This window comes from Terrapene carolina, unplaced genomic scaffold, assembly GCF_002925995.2.
Source record: "Terrapene carolina triunguis isolate 2854851 unplaced genomic scaffold, T_m_triunguis-2.0 Scaffold62, whole genome shotgun sequence".
In the NCBI taxonomy this organism is placed as follows: domain Eukaryota; kingdom Metazoa; phylum Chordata; order Testudines; family Emydidae; genus Terrapene; species Terrapene triunguis.
In genome coordinates this window covers 18,645,820-18,660,835 of record NW_020664413.1, presented here as the reverse complement: position 1 = coordinate 18,660,835, position 15,016 = coordinate 18,645,820, and the positions used below count along the sequence as shown (strand labels likewise).

Here is a 15,016-nt window from a genome sequence, read left to right as displayed (position 1 = left end):
TCCCTGGAAGTCCCTACCACTTTGAATTTTACCCAGCCAGTAGGTAACCTTGATTCACCTGAGAGCAGATCCCTGTGCTAAAAGATCTGTGCCCTTGGCACAGAGTAATATCAAAGGCTAGGAGGCAACTGAGATCAGTGCAGAAGCACAAAGAGAAGACTACTAGTATGGCTGCATCTGCAGACAAGTGTAAGAAATGGAACAAGTGACTAGGTAAGAAGAGCCATTGAAGCAGTGTGCCCAGTTTAGCGCCCCAGAGACATAGGTAGCATTAGCTTCCCAAACAATCAGAAAATACCAGGCCTGAGAGGAACAGATGGATGTTATCCTTCTATTGCATGATGCATTACTGTGTTTTGGACACTATTTTCTTGTAAACAGTTGCAATATTCTTGCTTGGAGGGCTTTGCATGACTTCATCCTCGACCAGAGACAGTAAAGATTCCTGTTCTTTGCACCAATTTGAGTGGTTTATTTGTAACCCATTAGATGGCAAGGCGGTTGCACAGGATGTGCCAAAGCACTTACATTCCATTTTGTGGTATAGCATCATTTGCACGAGGTCTCAAAGCGTGTTGGTCAGCATATGACCACAGCATTAATATCTAAATCAAACACAGCATTTGCAAAATTCTGTGTGGTAGCAGTAGTTTGAAATGCCATGTGATTTAGAGGTTCTAGAGCTCAGCTGAAAAAATACAGAAAAGTAGGAGTTGTGGGGAAAAAAGGTCAAAATTATACAGTTTATCCTGATTGGCGGCAAGATAAAGATGTGTCTATCACATGCACACATTTAGTGAAAAACTAAATATTTGAACTTGTTCTGCAACAATTTTGCCATATTTCAAAACAGATGGGAATACAGCCTTATCTTGTCTTTAGCCTTGATTGATAAAATACTAAAAAGTTTTCCTGAAATTGTCTGAAGTTAATCTATTCTCTTCAAGTCCTTTCTGAACCAGATGAATGTCTGAGAACATGTTTTCCAATCAAGAGGTGAAAGCTTTAACAAGAATTTGGCAATCAACAGTAATAAAAGTGGTACTGGTCTGTCTGCAGCTGCCACAGAAGATTTCTTGTTTGCTTTTTCAAGAATCATTGTAATTAATACCTCTCTCATTTCTCCGTTGAGGCAGCTCTTACTGAAGGCTCCTTGAAAGATTTTTTGCACAACGGAGCTCAGCAAATTTTAAAAGGATTTATAGAAGATAGCAAGCCCCAGAGTTTAAGACTTTCACATCCAAATTACTTTTTGTTTTTAATTACAACAACTTAACCTTACAAAATAATGTAAAGTCTGTCTGAATACGTACCATCAACCATGCTCCTTATTTAATATGTAACTGCAGGTATCTGTGATCCCATGTGCATGAATGGAGGGAAATGTGTAAGCCCAGATGTCTGTGACTGCCCATCTGGTTGGAGGGGCAAGTGGTGTAATAAACGTAAGTATCTCTGCCTCCCGTCAAACACAATATTGTGTAGTACATAGGCCAGTCAGAATGAATTGTAATCATTTTTAATATTAGAAAACAATATAGTGAATAGACCTTGTTTTGCTACTTCAGCATTTTACAAAGAAAAACAGTTTTATGTAAAGGTAATACAAAATGACATAAATATTTGATGTTTACAAAAAAAGAAAGGTGAGGGGAACCAAGGTTCTATCTCATGCAGCTGTCTATTATGCATATTTTTATGGAAACTCATTTTTATGGTATTAAACTTGAAGTATTGATTTTAGGTCATAGCAGCTACACATATTTTGTTATATTTTACAGAGAAATGTCATATATTTCAAAATACAGGACTATTTAAAGCCTGTAGTAAAGCCTTCCAAACTGATATACTTTCAAGGTCATCAGATGCATTGCAGTGCATAATTCTGAGACTGATGTGTTCTTACACTAAGCCTACCACATCTCACTGCGGTTTACATAAAAATGCAATTAAAAAAATCACCTTATCTTAAAATGTTTCAGGGAATATTTTCTCTTACATAGTTATTCATTACCATGATGTTGGCGGATAAGCTGAATAAATTTAAGATCAAGATGACACACTGTATGGGAGATGGATTAATGTATTGCCTTTTTCACCCTAGGAGTACTGGTGATGGATAAGGCTTGGGAATCAGCACAATGTTAATTTCAGAGCTGTTCCTAAAGTATAATATTGATCATTTCTTCTCAGTGTATACATATATACATACACATACACACAGAGAATTATAATGTTTTATATATACTATATATACACACATACATATAAAATAATCCTAGTGACAAACATCACTTAAGCTGTATTGTGATGTAAATGAACATCACACCCTATTTATTTATAACATCTGATATGGGTGTACCATATATCATACAGAAAGGAGTACTTTAATTTGTTGGTGCCAGGGTACTTGACCTAGTTCTTGGTCCTAGTTCACTTTGAGAGAGCTCTATCTGGCGGGAGGTAATAGCACAGAAATTCAAAATGCTAATCACCTTGTGAAGAAGACTCAGATTCCACCATTTTGAAAATAACTATGTGAAGCAATTGCCAGCACGTTACCCTCTAAAACAGCTCATGCACATGAGTACATTCATGCATCTTCTCATTTGCCCGCTTTTCATGTTGCTCTTTTCAGCTGTTTGTCTGCAGAAGTGTCTGAATGGAGGAGAATGTATAGGCCCCAGTGTCTGTGCATGCTCTGAAGGATGGATAGGAATGCTGTGCCAGACTCGTAAGTGCTTCTTCAATTAAAACCCTATGATAGCTATCCTTATAAACTGCATATATTTTCCATATATGCAGTGCAATTGTAGCCGTGTCATTCCCAGGATATTCGAGACACGAGGTGGGTGAGGTAATATGTTTGATTGGACCAACTTCTGTTGGGGAGAGAGACCAGCTTTTGAGCCACACAGAGCTCTTCTTCAGATCTGTGTAAGTTCATCTCTCTCACCTACAGAAGTTGGTCCAATCAAAGATATTACCTCACCTGCCTTGTCTCTCTTATATCCTCCATGATATTTATGTGACTTGAAAAACATGAGAATATATTTAGGATTTAATTCTGCCTCCCTTACTCTCAATGAGTAGTCCCTTATTCCACGTGTAGAACAATTGTTTTCAGTGGGACTACTTGACTCAGTTTAAGGGCTTGTGTATATGGTAGGGTAATGCAGCCTACAGAAGTGTGATTTCTAAAGAGCACTAACGTGTTGCATGTTAATTGATCGATGCAGACATTTCTGGTACACACTAGAGGTTCTCTAGTGCACTTTAACATAATACTGTTTGAAACAACATTATTGTAGTGCACACCGGCAGGGTCTACATGCAATTATGATATAAACACACGAGTGTGCTTTAGAAATCATACCCCCATAGGGTGAATTATCCCACCATGTGGACAAGCCCTGAATAGGGGAGATAGAATTAAGCCTTCATTTACTTGAATGGATACTATTTAAAAAGGTAAGAAAATCTTGACATTTCCAAAATGCCAACATGAATACTTTTAAAATAACCCCTTAACTATATTTGTAACGCAAATGCTGCAGCACTGTGCAAACCAGCACACCAGCAGAGTTTCCATGTGCAAAGGGACTGAACAGTGTGGCCCAAGAGGAAGAACGTTGGTTATTTTAAATGTGTCCCTTGGATTCATGTATGTTGCTAACATCACAATGGAAAGGCAGTAAACATTTGGGGATATAAGTAAAGTGTCACACCTTCTCTCCTTTTCCACTGGTAGTGCATAATTATGTCTTGCAATCTTTCTGGCCCAGTTACATCTCAGTTGCATAATTGTCTCTGAGCCAAACATATATTAGTTCACATTTGTTAATGTTTTAAATTATTTACTAGTCAATGACTTATACCTAGTCCAGTTCATCCCTCCCCCCATCACCACCACCAAAGGCAGGTTCTTCACTTGGAAAGACTATCAAGACTCAATATTTGTAGCAGTTTCTGCTGCTTTACATGGGTATCCATTTTGCAGAGTCTAGGCACGTTTCTGTTTATTTAGTCAGGCCTTTTGAATCAGTGCCAAACCTGTTTGTTTGACATTCACTCTGTTTTTACTATTTCTTCCAGTGTTTGCACTGGACAATTCAATCAGCTTTTTGTCCAAAAACAACTGGCTGAAACTTCTAGGTCTCACAGCAAATCTGAATAATCACTGAGTATGGAATCTTGCTATTAAAAAAAAAAGACTATAGTGGGAGAGCAGATGTTTGGGTCTTAGAGTGTTGCTCTGAATATTCAGTGGTGCAGCAAAGACGAGGCAGTGGAACCGTAAGTCATATTCCTTACAGATGTTAAGTATATAAAAAAAAGTTTTTCCCATGGAAATAATCCAGTAAAGTACGTCTGGATTTTTGCATTTTGAACACAGTTTTCTTCACGAATATCCAGGAGTCTATACAAAATTATGTACATGCCCAAGTGTTATGAGCTTCCTGAGGCAGCTCACCTATAGGACTGCCCACTCTGGTGGCTGCTGGCACTGACAGGCAGATTACTAATGGTGGTACTGAGGTCTGGGTCCACTCACTGGTTACCACTCGATCCTTTGTTATTACACTAGTGTTACTCTAGCCTGCTCCCTATCACCAATCAGCCCATGCTAGGCCAAATCCATCCGTGGTGTGACTCTGTTGAAACTAATTAAATATCAAGGATGCATTTGGCTCTCTATAGCCTCTCCTACACAAAACTGCTTTGATCAAGCCTTTCAAACTCAAACCTGCAAGCTTTCTAAATGGCCTGCTTCACCCTTGTATACTTTTCTGCTTAGACACACAGGGTTAAATCCTGCTCTTATTGATAGCAAAATTTCAATGGATCCACTCCATACTTGCACCACTGTAAGCAAGCACAGATTTTCACCCACAGCCTTAAAAGTCAGAGTAACATTTTCACAGTGTACTGTAAGATAGTTAGTAGCCAGCAGACATACAAGAGCACATTTTTGTAAGTTAATATCACTACATGTTTCCAAACAATTTCAGCTTTATGAAAGACAATTTCCACTCCCCAAGTCACAATCCAGATCACTTTTACTGGCAACTATCAGCCTGTTTGTTTTACCTTTACTGCACTGGACATAAATTTAATTTCTTGGATTGACCAGCTAAGCTTCAGTCTGAATTCAGCATTGAGTAAGTCAGTCTGCCACCCCCAGAGATGAAAATACAAAGCCGGGAGTCATCCATATACAGAAGAACTACAGCCCATATTTCTCCATAAACCTAATGGCCTCATCCACCTGTGGTATCAGAGAGAATGACATCATAGAACCTCACATATGATAGGGAGGCTTCAATGAGCAGTTATCCCCTGGGATTTCTCAGAAAGAATGACTCCACTCCATGACAATTCCACCTAGTAACTAACAACACTTCATGGTCAATGGTAGTGAAGGGTAGCTGACAAATCTAGAAGAATCACCAGGGCCATCTGATTTTACTCTGTCGCTGGAAAAAAATCACTGACCAACATGACCAGTGTGTTGTCTGTATCTCAGAGAGGCCTAAAGCCAAATCAACGGTGGTCAAGGAGAGCTTTAGGTTCCAGATGTAGCTACCATGTTATGGAGTTCTCGGTTTCCTCAAACTCGGACATTTAAGATATAGAGTTCTTCAGCTTTGGGGCTAATAATTACTTTAAATAATTAAAAACTATAATGAGACAAACTCCCCCTGCTGGCTTTTGCCTGACAAGGTGAACATGGATCTATATTACAAGCTGCACCCCAAAGTTCCTCCAGCATTTCAATAAGCAGCACTAGCTGAAACACAACTGACGAGGTTCTGTGTTTATCCTCCCCAGTCTCAGTTCTTCTGCATTGAAGATTATTAGCTCAGTGTAAATATGAATGATTTCTCTCTGCAAAGTATATTGAAAATGCTTCACTGAGAGCAACACTTGACTCTGCAACCAGATGTAAACCTCACAGATTAATCAGGTTGTACATCACGTGGAACAGTTGGGCTGATTGCCACTTTTGAGATGCTGTGATACAAAGAAACCTTCCTTCACTACTTGTGCAATTAATAGCATAGAATTTAGAAACTTTTGAAGCTGTAGTGTGTTAAACTCAGAATCAGACTTCTGTGACCAGTGTGCTAGCACCTTCCTGCCACCTGTCACTGGCTATCAGCATATTATCAAAACTGACAAGGATAAAGCCTGGGATGAGAACATTTAGGAGACATTGTTTCAATAGTCATGGACAGAGCACAATAGCCCCATTCTACTAGGCTTTAAATAAAGAGGTTGGTTAGCAGACCAGTGTACTTCCCCATTCATCTGTAACTGAAGAGAATAGCTTCTGAGGAAGGATCAATAAAATAGGTTTTTCACTCCAGCAAATAAGGTCTATGGTGGTTTACACATTGTCCTGTATATACAGTGTGATCTTGATGGTATGAGGATTAATGGTCAGATTTCACACCTTATTGCAAATGCAGGGAAATGATCTTACAAAAGGGTGAAATGTTATTCATAGTTAAGGCTGAATCTACCCTGTCTCCTGCCCCTGACTTTTGATTACATCAGTACAAGGGTTCTAAAAATTCTATAACAAACATATATATATGAGACACATCACTGAGGCTGTGGCAGTTTCCATGGTAGCAGAGTTTCCTACCAATTTTGTTTAAATTTGAGGCCCCTACTAACCTCCCTCTACCTGGTTCCTCCCTGCACTCTCCTTTGTGTACGTGTGCACAAACACACCCCCCTCTCTTCAAGCCATTATGGGATCATCAAACCAAAACAACAAAGACTCAAATCCTATAATTTAACCTGCTCTTGCAAATATACACCCGAATGGAACCCTAAGGAAGTCAGTGGAGTTCCACATAGGCATAGCAGTCTGTCAGTGTGGAACAGATTGTGGGATTGGGGTATAATTCCAATAAATTATAAAGTAGAAGGTTACACTCATGAAGGATCCTCATTGTTAAAATTCATGCTGGTTATCTGCAGTTCTAACATTATTGAACACATACTGGTGTCTCATTTGCCCTTCAGAATATCTTCTCTTTATTTGCATGTTATAAGTGTCAAGCTGATAGCCTTATAATTTCCTGAGCATTCTTGTTCTTTCCCTTTCTCTGAATAGTGTCTCAGACATGCTTGCCTCCAGGTTTTCTCTGTAACCCTTTCAGTCCTTTAAAAAAAAAAAAAGATTCTCAAAAAGATTGTCATTTGCATGCAAATTATGGCTATGTTCTTTTAACACTCAGGGATAAATCCCTTATTGTAGTGGGCATTTATTGATTATAATTTTAACATAAGCTTGTCTTATTAAACGACTTTCCTTGCTGAGTCTGTACAGGATAATGCATACATAGCCTGTGTCATTTTTAGTATTTAGTGGCTTAGAGTCACTTGTAAATACATTTATGAAATATTCATTTGGACTTCAGCTATGTTATTATCCTCTCTGATTTCAATTCCAATTGTCTTCTGAATGTTCTAAAAACTTTTTCCCTGATAACTGAGCTCTTCTTTTTCACAGTACTGGGAGTTGGGGGGGGGGGGTTCCATTTCAGAAATTTTTTTTCTAGTTTTTCCTTTTTGGCATCATCTGAGACTCAGAGAAGTTAGTCAGTGAAAGGCCTGCTAGATCATCTAATCCCTGCCCCTGCCCTTGTAGAATTGTTCACTAGGATACATCTCCTTGTGCTTTGTCTAGTCTGATTATACATATCCCAAGTAATGAGGTTTTGTCACTCCCCACTATTCCACAGCCTGTGTTACTAATCACATTACACCTAGTAACACCATAAATAGTTTCTCTCCCTGTGTAAGACAAAAACTCACTGAGTGGTACTAAAGGGAGAGGGTAAGGAGTGCAAGGAACGAGGTTCTTACCCACAAAAGCTTATGCTCCCAATACTTCTGTTAGTCTTAAAGGTGCCACAGGACCCTCTGTTGCTTCTTGCCCTAATTAGTGTACTAACAAGGCAAGATACCAACTCTGTACTCCCCGGAGCACTGGCTGTAGAGCAGACATCCACTTCTGACACTCTTCACTCCCAAAGGCATACTATCTGTGGTTTGGGGGCCTGGCCAGGTCTCTGTGTGCTTATGCTATGCACTGTAACATATGGCATAGCGAAGAGCAGGTACTAAGGGTGAATGTACACTGCTCTCTTTTGAGGAAGGATGATTCCCCACCACACTATACTGTGTGGCTCTCTCTTTAAGAGCAAGGGTTTGCCTTTGGTGTTTATATTTTTCGGTTTAAACATTTGTAGATTGCCAGCATGTCTTTCGCCATTCCACCAACCCCACACATCGTGCCTTAGCCAATCTATACAAATCTTTTAATCTTTCTTTATAAGGCAAACCCACCAGCCCCCAAACTACTTTAGTTGCTGTGACAATGCTATAAATTTGCCAATTTATTTCCAGTGGTGGACAGAAGGCAACAAGTTCCAGGCATTGTTTAGAGAAGCATAAGGATGGGAACCATTATTCAGAAATGTCACCTATCTCCCCCACTGCCTACCAGAGCTGCTTATAACAACTCTCATTGTTTGCAAGTGCATATAATTTTATATCTAAGAATCTGGTATCATGAGCTCCAGAAGTTTCAACTGTGGCTTCAGGTCTGAACTAGCTTTATTCCATACAAATCAAATCCGTTTATGCATATTTATATACTTAGGACAAGCAAACAGTTTTCCATGAAAGCTTGAACATGCTCAGCACTTTTGAAAATCTCACGTGAATGTCTAAATATGGATTTGTGGAGCCTAACTCTAAGTACTAATCTTTAAAACTCTTGGCACTAGACTCTCCAGAATAACAGGTTGGAATTCCAGAAGTATTTACTTTTCCCTTTGACTTTGAGGTAAATACACTTGACTTTCATAGTGTCCTGTGCTGTAAACTTTAGGATGAGATCTTAAAGTGCACTAACTCTGAGATTTGACTATAAAAAAATGGAGTATCTCACTAAGCTACTATGATGAAGGGGATGGTATTATAATCTAGATAGAGGGATATTTTTATTTTACTTCTATTTGACAATGTGTGGTTAATGACTTCCATAGGCCTCTGCCAGACAGAACCATGAAAATACACTTAAAAGTATCCACCAGTTGATTCAAGTCTGATTGGTTTGAAAGCCATTCAGCTCCATTCCCAGTAACTGCTGTGCTAGGACAGAACATTTTGGCAATATTTGATAGAAAGTTTAACTCCTGAGATCTAATTAAAATAACAACATGACATGTGTGTTCTTCTTGGAGTGGTTCCTTATGAAGTGGTTGTTTTCTTCTTTCCTTGCCAAAACAATGTCATAGGAGCACAAGCTGCTAACTAGGATGAGAAACAGGCTAGAAATCAGGTAATTCTTACTTTAAACAAAGAGGAACAGATTGTTTTATTAGTTGAATATATTTAAATAGGTTGTACTATAAGTGAAGTGATGTGCACTTATAACTTAGTACCAACAATGCTTTTCTAATTTGACTTACATTTTAAACTTAGAATGGGTTGCAAGTAGTTGTTTCTGCAAGAGCAGGAAATTTGTCCTTAAGTCCTGGTTTCCAAAATTATACAGTATGCAATTCGCTAAATTGTACAATCTTGTTGTTTTTCCCCTTGTGATATCCTATCCCTGGGGATTGTATATTTTAAAAGATCCTTTTTTGACTTGAGATGGAAGAATGTTAAAGCTGCTATTTTTCCTTCTATTGGAACAAAAGAAAAATCATTTTTGGCACAAATTTGACCCCAACCATCACTGTCGGCAATGTATTCCAGATTTGAAAATTAGGTCTTACATTTATCCATTTCCCCACTGTGCTGTAATAATTGTTCCTTTGGCACGGACCTCTCTTCCCCCATCATTATTGTAGTATTAGGAGAAAAAGATGATGAGAAATACAAAAGAAAATAAATGTGAAAAATCCCGTGATAAAGAATTCTTAATCCCAGAAGACATTTAGAAATCCCCCCTTCCTCCCACCAGAATTCAGAAGTTGGATCAAAATTCACTTTGTTACATCCTGGGGTCGGGGGGAAAAATAGCCAGAGTATTCCTAATCTAATTATGATTCTTATAACAAGGATATTTTTAACTAACTTGATCTTTTATTGTATTTGTAGCTCTTTGTGAGAAGACGTGTCTATTTGGAAGCAGGTGTATAAGACCAAATGTATGTGCCTGTAGAAGTGGATATACTGGTTTAACCTGTAGAAAGAAGGTAACATGCAAATTCAAAAATACTGAATTCTCCTAGTCAGATGGGGGGGGGGGAACGAACTCAGTCTAACTGAAGTATTTTACATAGTTTTATGAGAAAACATTCATTTATAGCTTTAACTTTATGAAAGAGGTGAATAATATTATTAAAATATTTTAAAGAAAGCTTGGTTTTTATATTCAAAAGTTGGGGAAAAATCAAGATATTTTCAACTGCTAAATAATGTACACTGAGAAAATATAATCATCTATTCATATATACAGTATTCTGTACTAAAAAAATCAGATTTTAACCTCAGAATTACCACTAACTGTGCATTTTGACAGTTACATTCTCATACTAAAAGACAGCTTCTATTTTGGCATTAAAATCAGAAGCTACAGATAACATGAATGAGGTTCATTGTAATTTTCTAGGTACATAAAATCTATTGAACTGGTCAGCTGTGGTTTAGGAGAATATGCTGTGCATTTTCTAAAATGCTTTATTTCATATTCTACTTTGACTTTTCCGTCAATTGTCTGCATGTGTTTATATTCAAAGGGATTTCTGGTAGCACAGCAAGAGATGCCCTTTTTGGTGTATCAAACCAGGATCATCAGGTTTGTTTCAGAACATCACTATAGTTCATGAATGTCCAGAAAGAGAAGCTACTATAATTGTTTCCATACTGTACATGTTTTTAAATTTGAGAGACAGTCTTGAGTTTCATGATCCATTCTGCAAGAATATATAATTAGACTCAGAGACTTTAAGATTAGAAGGGACCATCATGATTATCTAGTCTGACCTCCTGAACACGGCAGGCCACAGAACCTCACCCATCCACTCCTGTAATAGACCCCAACCTCTGGCTGAGTTACTGACATCTTCAAATCATGGTTTAAAGACTTCAAGTTAAAGAGAATCCACCATTTACCCTAATGTAAACCTGCAAGTGACCCGTGCCCCATGCTGCAGAGGAAGATGAAAACCACCAATTTCTCTGCCAATTGTTGCACTATGACGATGCATTGTTCTGGTCAGAAGATGGAAATGTTGTAAATGAAAGGGGCTTAAGTGGCTTTTCTCCACCCTTATTATCCAATAGCCTCATTACAGCCCAGCATCCTAAAGTCAGCGCTAATAATGCCTGGTTCATTGAAGTCTGGTTTCAGAGCATATGTCAGGAAACCAAAATAGTCAAAACCCAAATAGACCCTTTCCGCCAATATCCAACTTTATTAGAATTGTTAGTAATAAACTTGTTTATTAGCATAGGCGGGAAGAAATGTTGCACACACATATACAGAGCCTTGTGCTTTGCTACATTTTCATTTTGGACTTTTGGATAACAGAAACAATACAATAGTGGTGGCATACAAAATCTGTCACAAAATCTTGATTAAATTGCTACTGGACAGCCTCTTCACACAGCACTAGCTGCATGAGGAGGCTCCTGGTAATTACACATCTGCATCTAACTAGGGTGACCAGATGTACTGATTTTATAGGGACAGTCCCAATTTTGGGGTCTTTTTCTTATATAGGCTATTACCCTCCACCCCCATCCTGATTTTTCACATTTGCTGTCTGGTCACCCTACATCTAACTGAGTCTCTGCTTATCTCTCTCTCTTTGTGCCTAGTACAGGAGAATGAATAAGAAATGTAAGGTAATCACTAGGCAGTCAGTTTAGAAGATTGACTTCCCTCACTTAAAACTAATTGCCAGTCTGATTGTCCATTAGAAGTAGTCTCTCAAAAGGTTAGAACAAATGCTACATTTTATTAGTTCTTTTCCAGAGCCTGGGTCAGAAGCTGTCTTGAAGATAGAAATAGGGTGCAAGAGGAGAGACATCTCTGTAGAATAATTGGTCGGAGATGCTCCTTTCCACAAGCAAAAGGAATCTTAGGCTAGGTCTACACTACCCGCCTGAATCGGCGGGTAGAAATCGACCTCTCGGGGATCGAATTATCGCGTCTCGTCGGGACGCGACAATCGATCCCCGAATCGACGCTCTTACTCCACCAGCGGAGGTGGGAGTAAGCGCCGTCGACGGGAAGCCGCGGAGGTCGATTTTGCCACCATCCTTACAGCGGGGTAAGTCGGCTGCGATACGTCGAATTCAGCTACGCTATTCGCGTAGCTGAATTTGCGTATCTTAAATCGACCCCCCCCCTGTAGTGAAGACCTGCCCTTAGGAGACTCTTATTTAGACAGTGCATTTGGAAGACTAGGATAGTCTACATTTCTCAGACCACACTGTGCTCTCTTTCTCCATGGTATTCTTAGCTACAGCTCCCTCTTGTGCTGTCAGCATTCCTAAAGAATCATCTACACTTCATGAAATTTAGCATATTATGTTGCCAAGTGAATTGCAATTCATTTTTCTGACATTTTTGGTTTACTTTGTTTTGGAGTTCTGTTAAAAGCAACTTGCCAAAAGCATTCCTGAAGGAATAATGAATTTGCTAGCACAATTATCACTCTTATACCTTTTTGTATATTTTCCATTTGAATCTTGCAAATAGTCAATGCAGATAATTTAGCATGACCACAAGTGTTCCTGCTAGCTTTTAAAAATAAAGCAGCCATCGGGATAGGCTTGATTATGGGTAGCAGAGGTGATCCCAACAAAATAATCAAAGTAGAGATCCTTGCAGTTAGCACCACACTTTAGCAAAACATCAGAGTAATGGTGAAACAAAAGTAATCCCTAGCCAATCGTACATTGTTACATATGAAAGTTTTACTGAAAAATAGCAGCTTACATTAGCTGTGTCAGATGCCTTATTTGTAGTGTACCTATTGTCTTCCAAATCCTCCCCCTCGTGGTTTTGTTAAATAGGTACATAACCAATCAAGAAAAGCTAACCTACTCGATTCTATTTGGCTATAAATGGTACATGACTCCACACTGAGAACTATCTAGCTCCATATTGCAGTTTCCAGTTACCTTCTATTAATGTTTTTATATTAAATTGTACCCGCATGTCCCAAATGCCTATACATTTATTATAAAGGGACATAGATGCTCAGTATTCTAACCCACTGCAGAAAATAATGATAATTAAAAAGACAAGCCTGGAGCCAGACATTGCTTAATACTTGAATTCACCTGTAAATCTATATGAATAGCAACTGGCCATTCATTCTCTAAAAATGAATCCAGTGAAAATACAAGAGAACAAGTTTTTGGTATTTTAAACTACTTTGTTGGAGTCAGTGAAAAACATACTGAATGTCAATAATATATTTTTTTCAGTTTCTATATATATTCATATAGATATATAGACCCTTATTAAACCCCACTTTCGATGCTTGTAACTGAGTAACTCTGCATTATACACCTGTTGGAGTATATAAGCAAGAAAGGGGATAAAGTAAAGTTTTTTTTAAATGAAATATTCAAAAATACTTGACAAATAAAAAGGAAACAATATATGTGAAAAAAGAAAAGTTTAATGTATGTACTATTCTATTACAAATATACTGTATGTGCTAGACTATATGCTAGTCAGTTACAAGGGAATTTGTAAGAGTAATTACCCTGCTATTTAAAAACAAGTTACTATAGCAACCTCATCATGTTATCGCATACATACAGTTGCTCCATAAAGTATATCTGAAGAAATATGCTGTTGAGAGACAAAGTGAAAGCCTATGAAGGACTAGAGGGTGAGGAAGACTGAAAGAATTCTCTTTTTAAATTTACGTTTAGGAAGATAGATAATTTTCAAAAGGGTTAATTCTATTCCATCCCTGGACTACTGCCCAACTTCTTCCACAAATGAAGGGATGCATCTTTTCTTATGCTTCTTCCTTAAAGTCTATGTGGGACCAGTATAGCACTACTCATGTGGAAATTGTAATCCATGTGTCTGCCACCTATCAAAAATCACTCCAACCTGGCAGAAGTAAACAGATTTTACTGACATTCTTATTTGAGCTGTTTTGACTTCAGCTGCCATAATCTCACAGAAAGTGCTTCTGATGTGATTGCAAAGATAATTGTGTAATAAGAATACCTAGCACTTTTGCACTCCTTAGGAAATATTCCAACTTCAAGGACATTTTTGCCTAAGGTGTATAGGACCCTTGTAGCATGTTAGACTTAAATATTCCACCTGGATTTATTTTTTAATATCTCACCTTATGCAGTCATCCTATAAGATCCTGTAAAGTAGTATTTCCCTATAGCTATGGAAATTTCTTCATACAAGAACTAAATCCCACTCCAATTAAAGATAGGCCGAGGGTGAAAATATTCTTTGGACAGGCAGAGTAAAACAACTAGTGACCAGGCTCCCAGCTCTATGGAGAATGGCTCTCTTGTGTGGCGTGGGCAGGTTCCCACGCTGGTGTACATGCAGGAGGAGCCCACTCTGTCTGGCAGAGGAATAGAGGGTCAAGCCCTGCTCTCTGGCATGTGCAGAGCGAGCCTGCCCCGCATTGGCTGTTACTACGGAGCTTGACTTGCAAAAGTGGGGCCTGTGTCTTCGAACATGAGCTCCCAGGACGAATTCAGGGATGTTTTCAGGAAGGAGGCAGGCAGCAGGGCCTCCTTTTCCATGAGGCTGGGCCAAGCAGGCTCTCCATGCAGCCCATTGGCTCTTGTAAGAGCCTGGCACAGCGTCACGTGCAAGTGGGTCTTCCCTCTTCCTGCCCCACCCACTTCCTGGCCCTGGAGATGCCAGACATGGGGCATTCGCCTGCTGAGCTGGGCTGGTAGACTTGGGAAGACTGAGTCCCCTCTAGCCCTAGCCACCCACTACCTATGCAACTAAACCTACCTAAATTCAAGC

General features: G+C 38.9%; 1 protein-coding gene across 1 annotated transcript in view; it reads left to right on the top strand.

Moving 5' to 3' along the window:
• The window catches only part of LOC112105812 (von Willebrand factor D and EGF domain-containing protein-like), a 246,414-nt gene extending 235,552 nt beyond the window's left edge, over nucleotides 1-10,862 (top strand). Inside the window, exons 27-30 of the mRNA XM_029910510.1 lie at nucleotides 1,350-1,445; nucleotides 2,639-2,734; nucleotides 10,132-10,229; nucleotides 10,773-10,862. Of these exons, the coding sequence (XP_029766370.1) occupies nucleotides 1,350-1,445; nucleotides 2,639-2,734; nucleotides 10,132-10,229; nucleotides 10,773-10,862 (380 nt within the window). The remainder of the gene's footprint in view (nucleotides 1-1,349; nucleotides 1,446-2,638; nucleotides 2,735-10,131; nucleotides 10,230-10,772) is intronic.
• The last annotated feature ends 4,154 nt before the right edge of the window (nucleotides 10,863-15,016 follow it).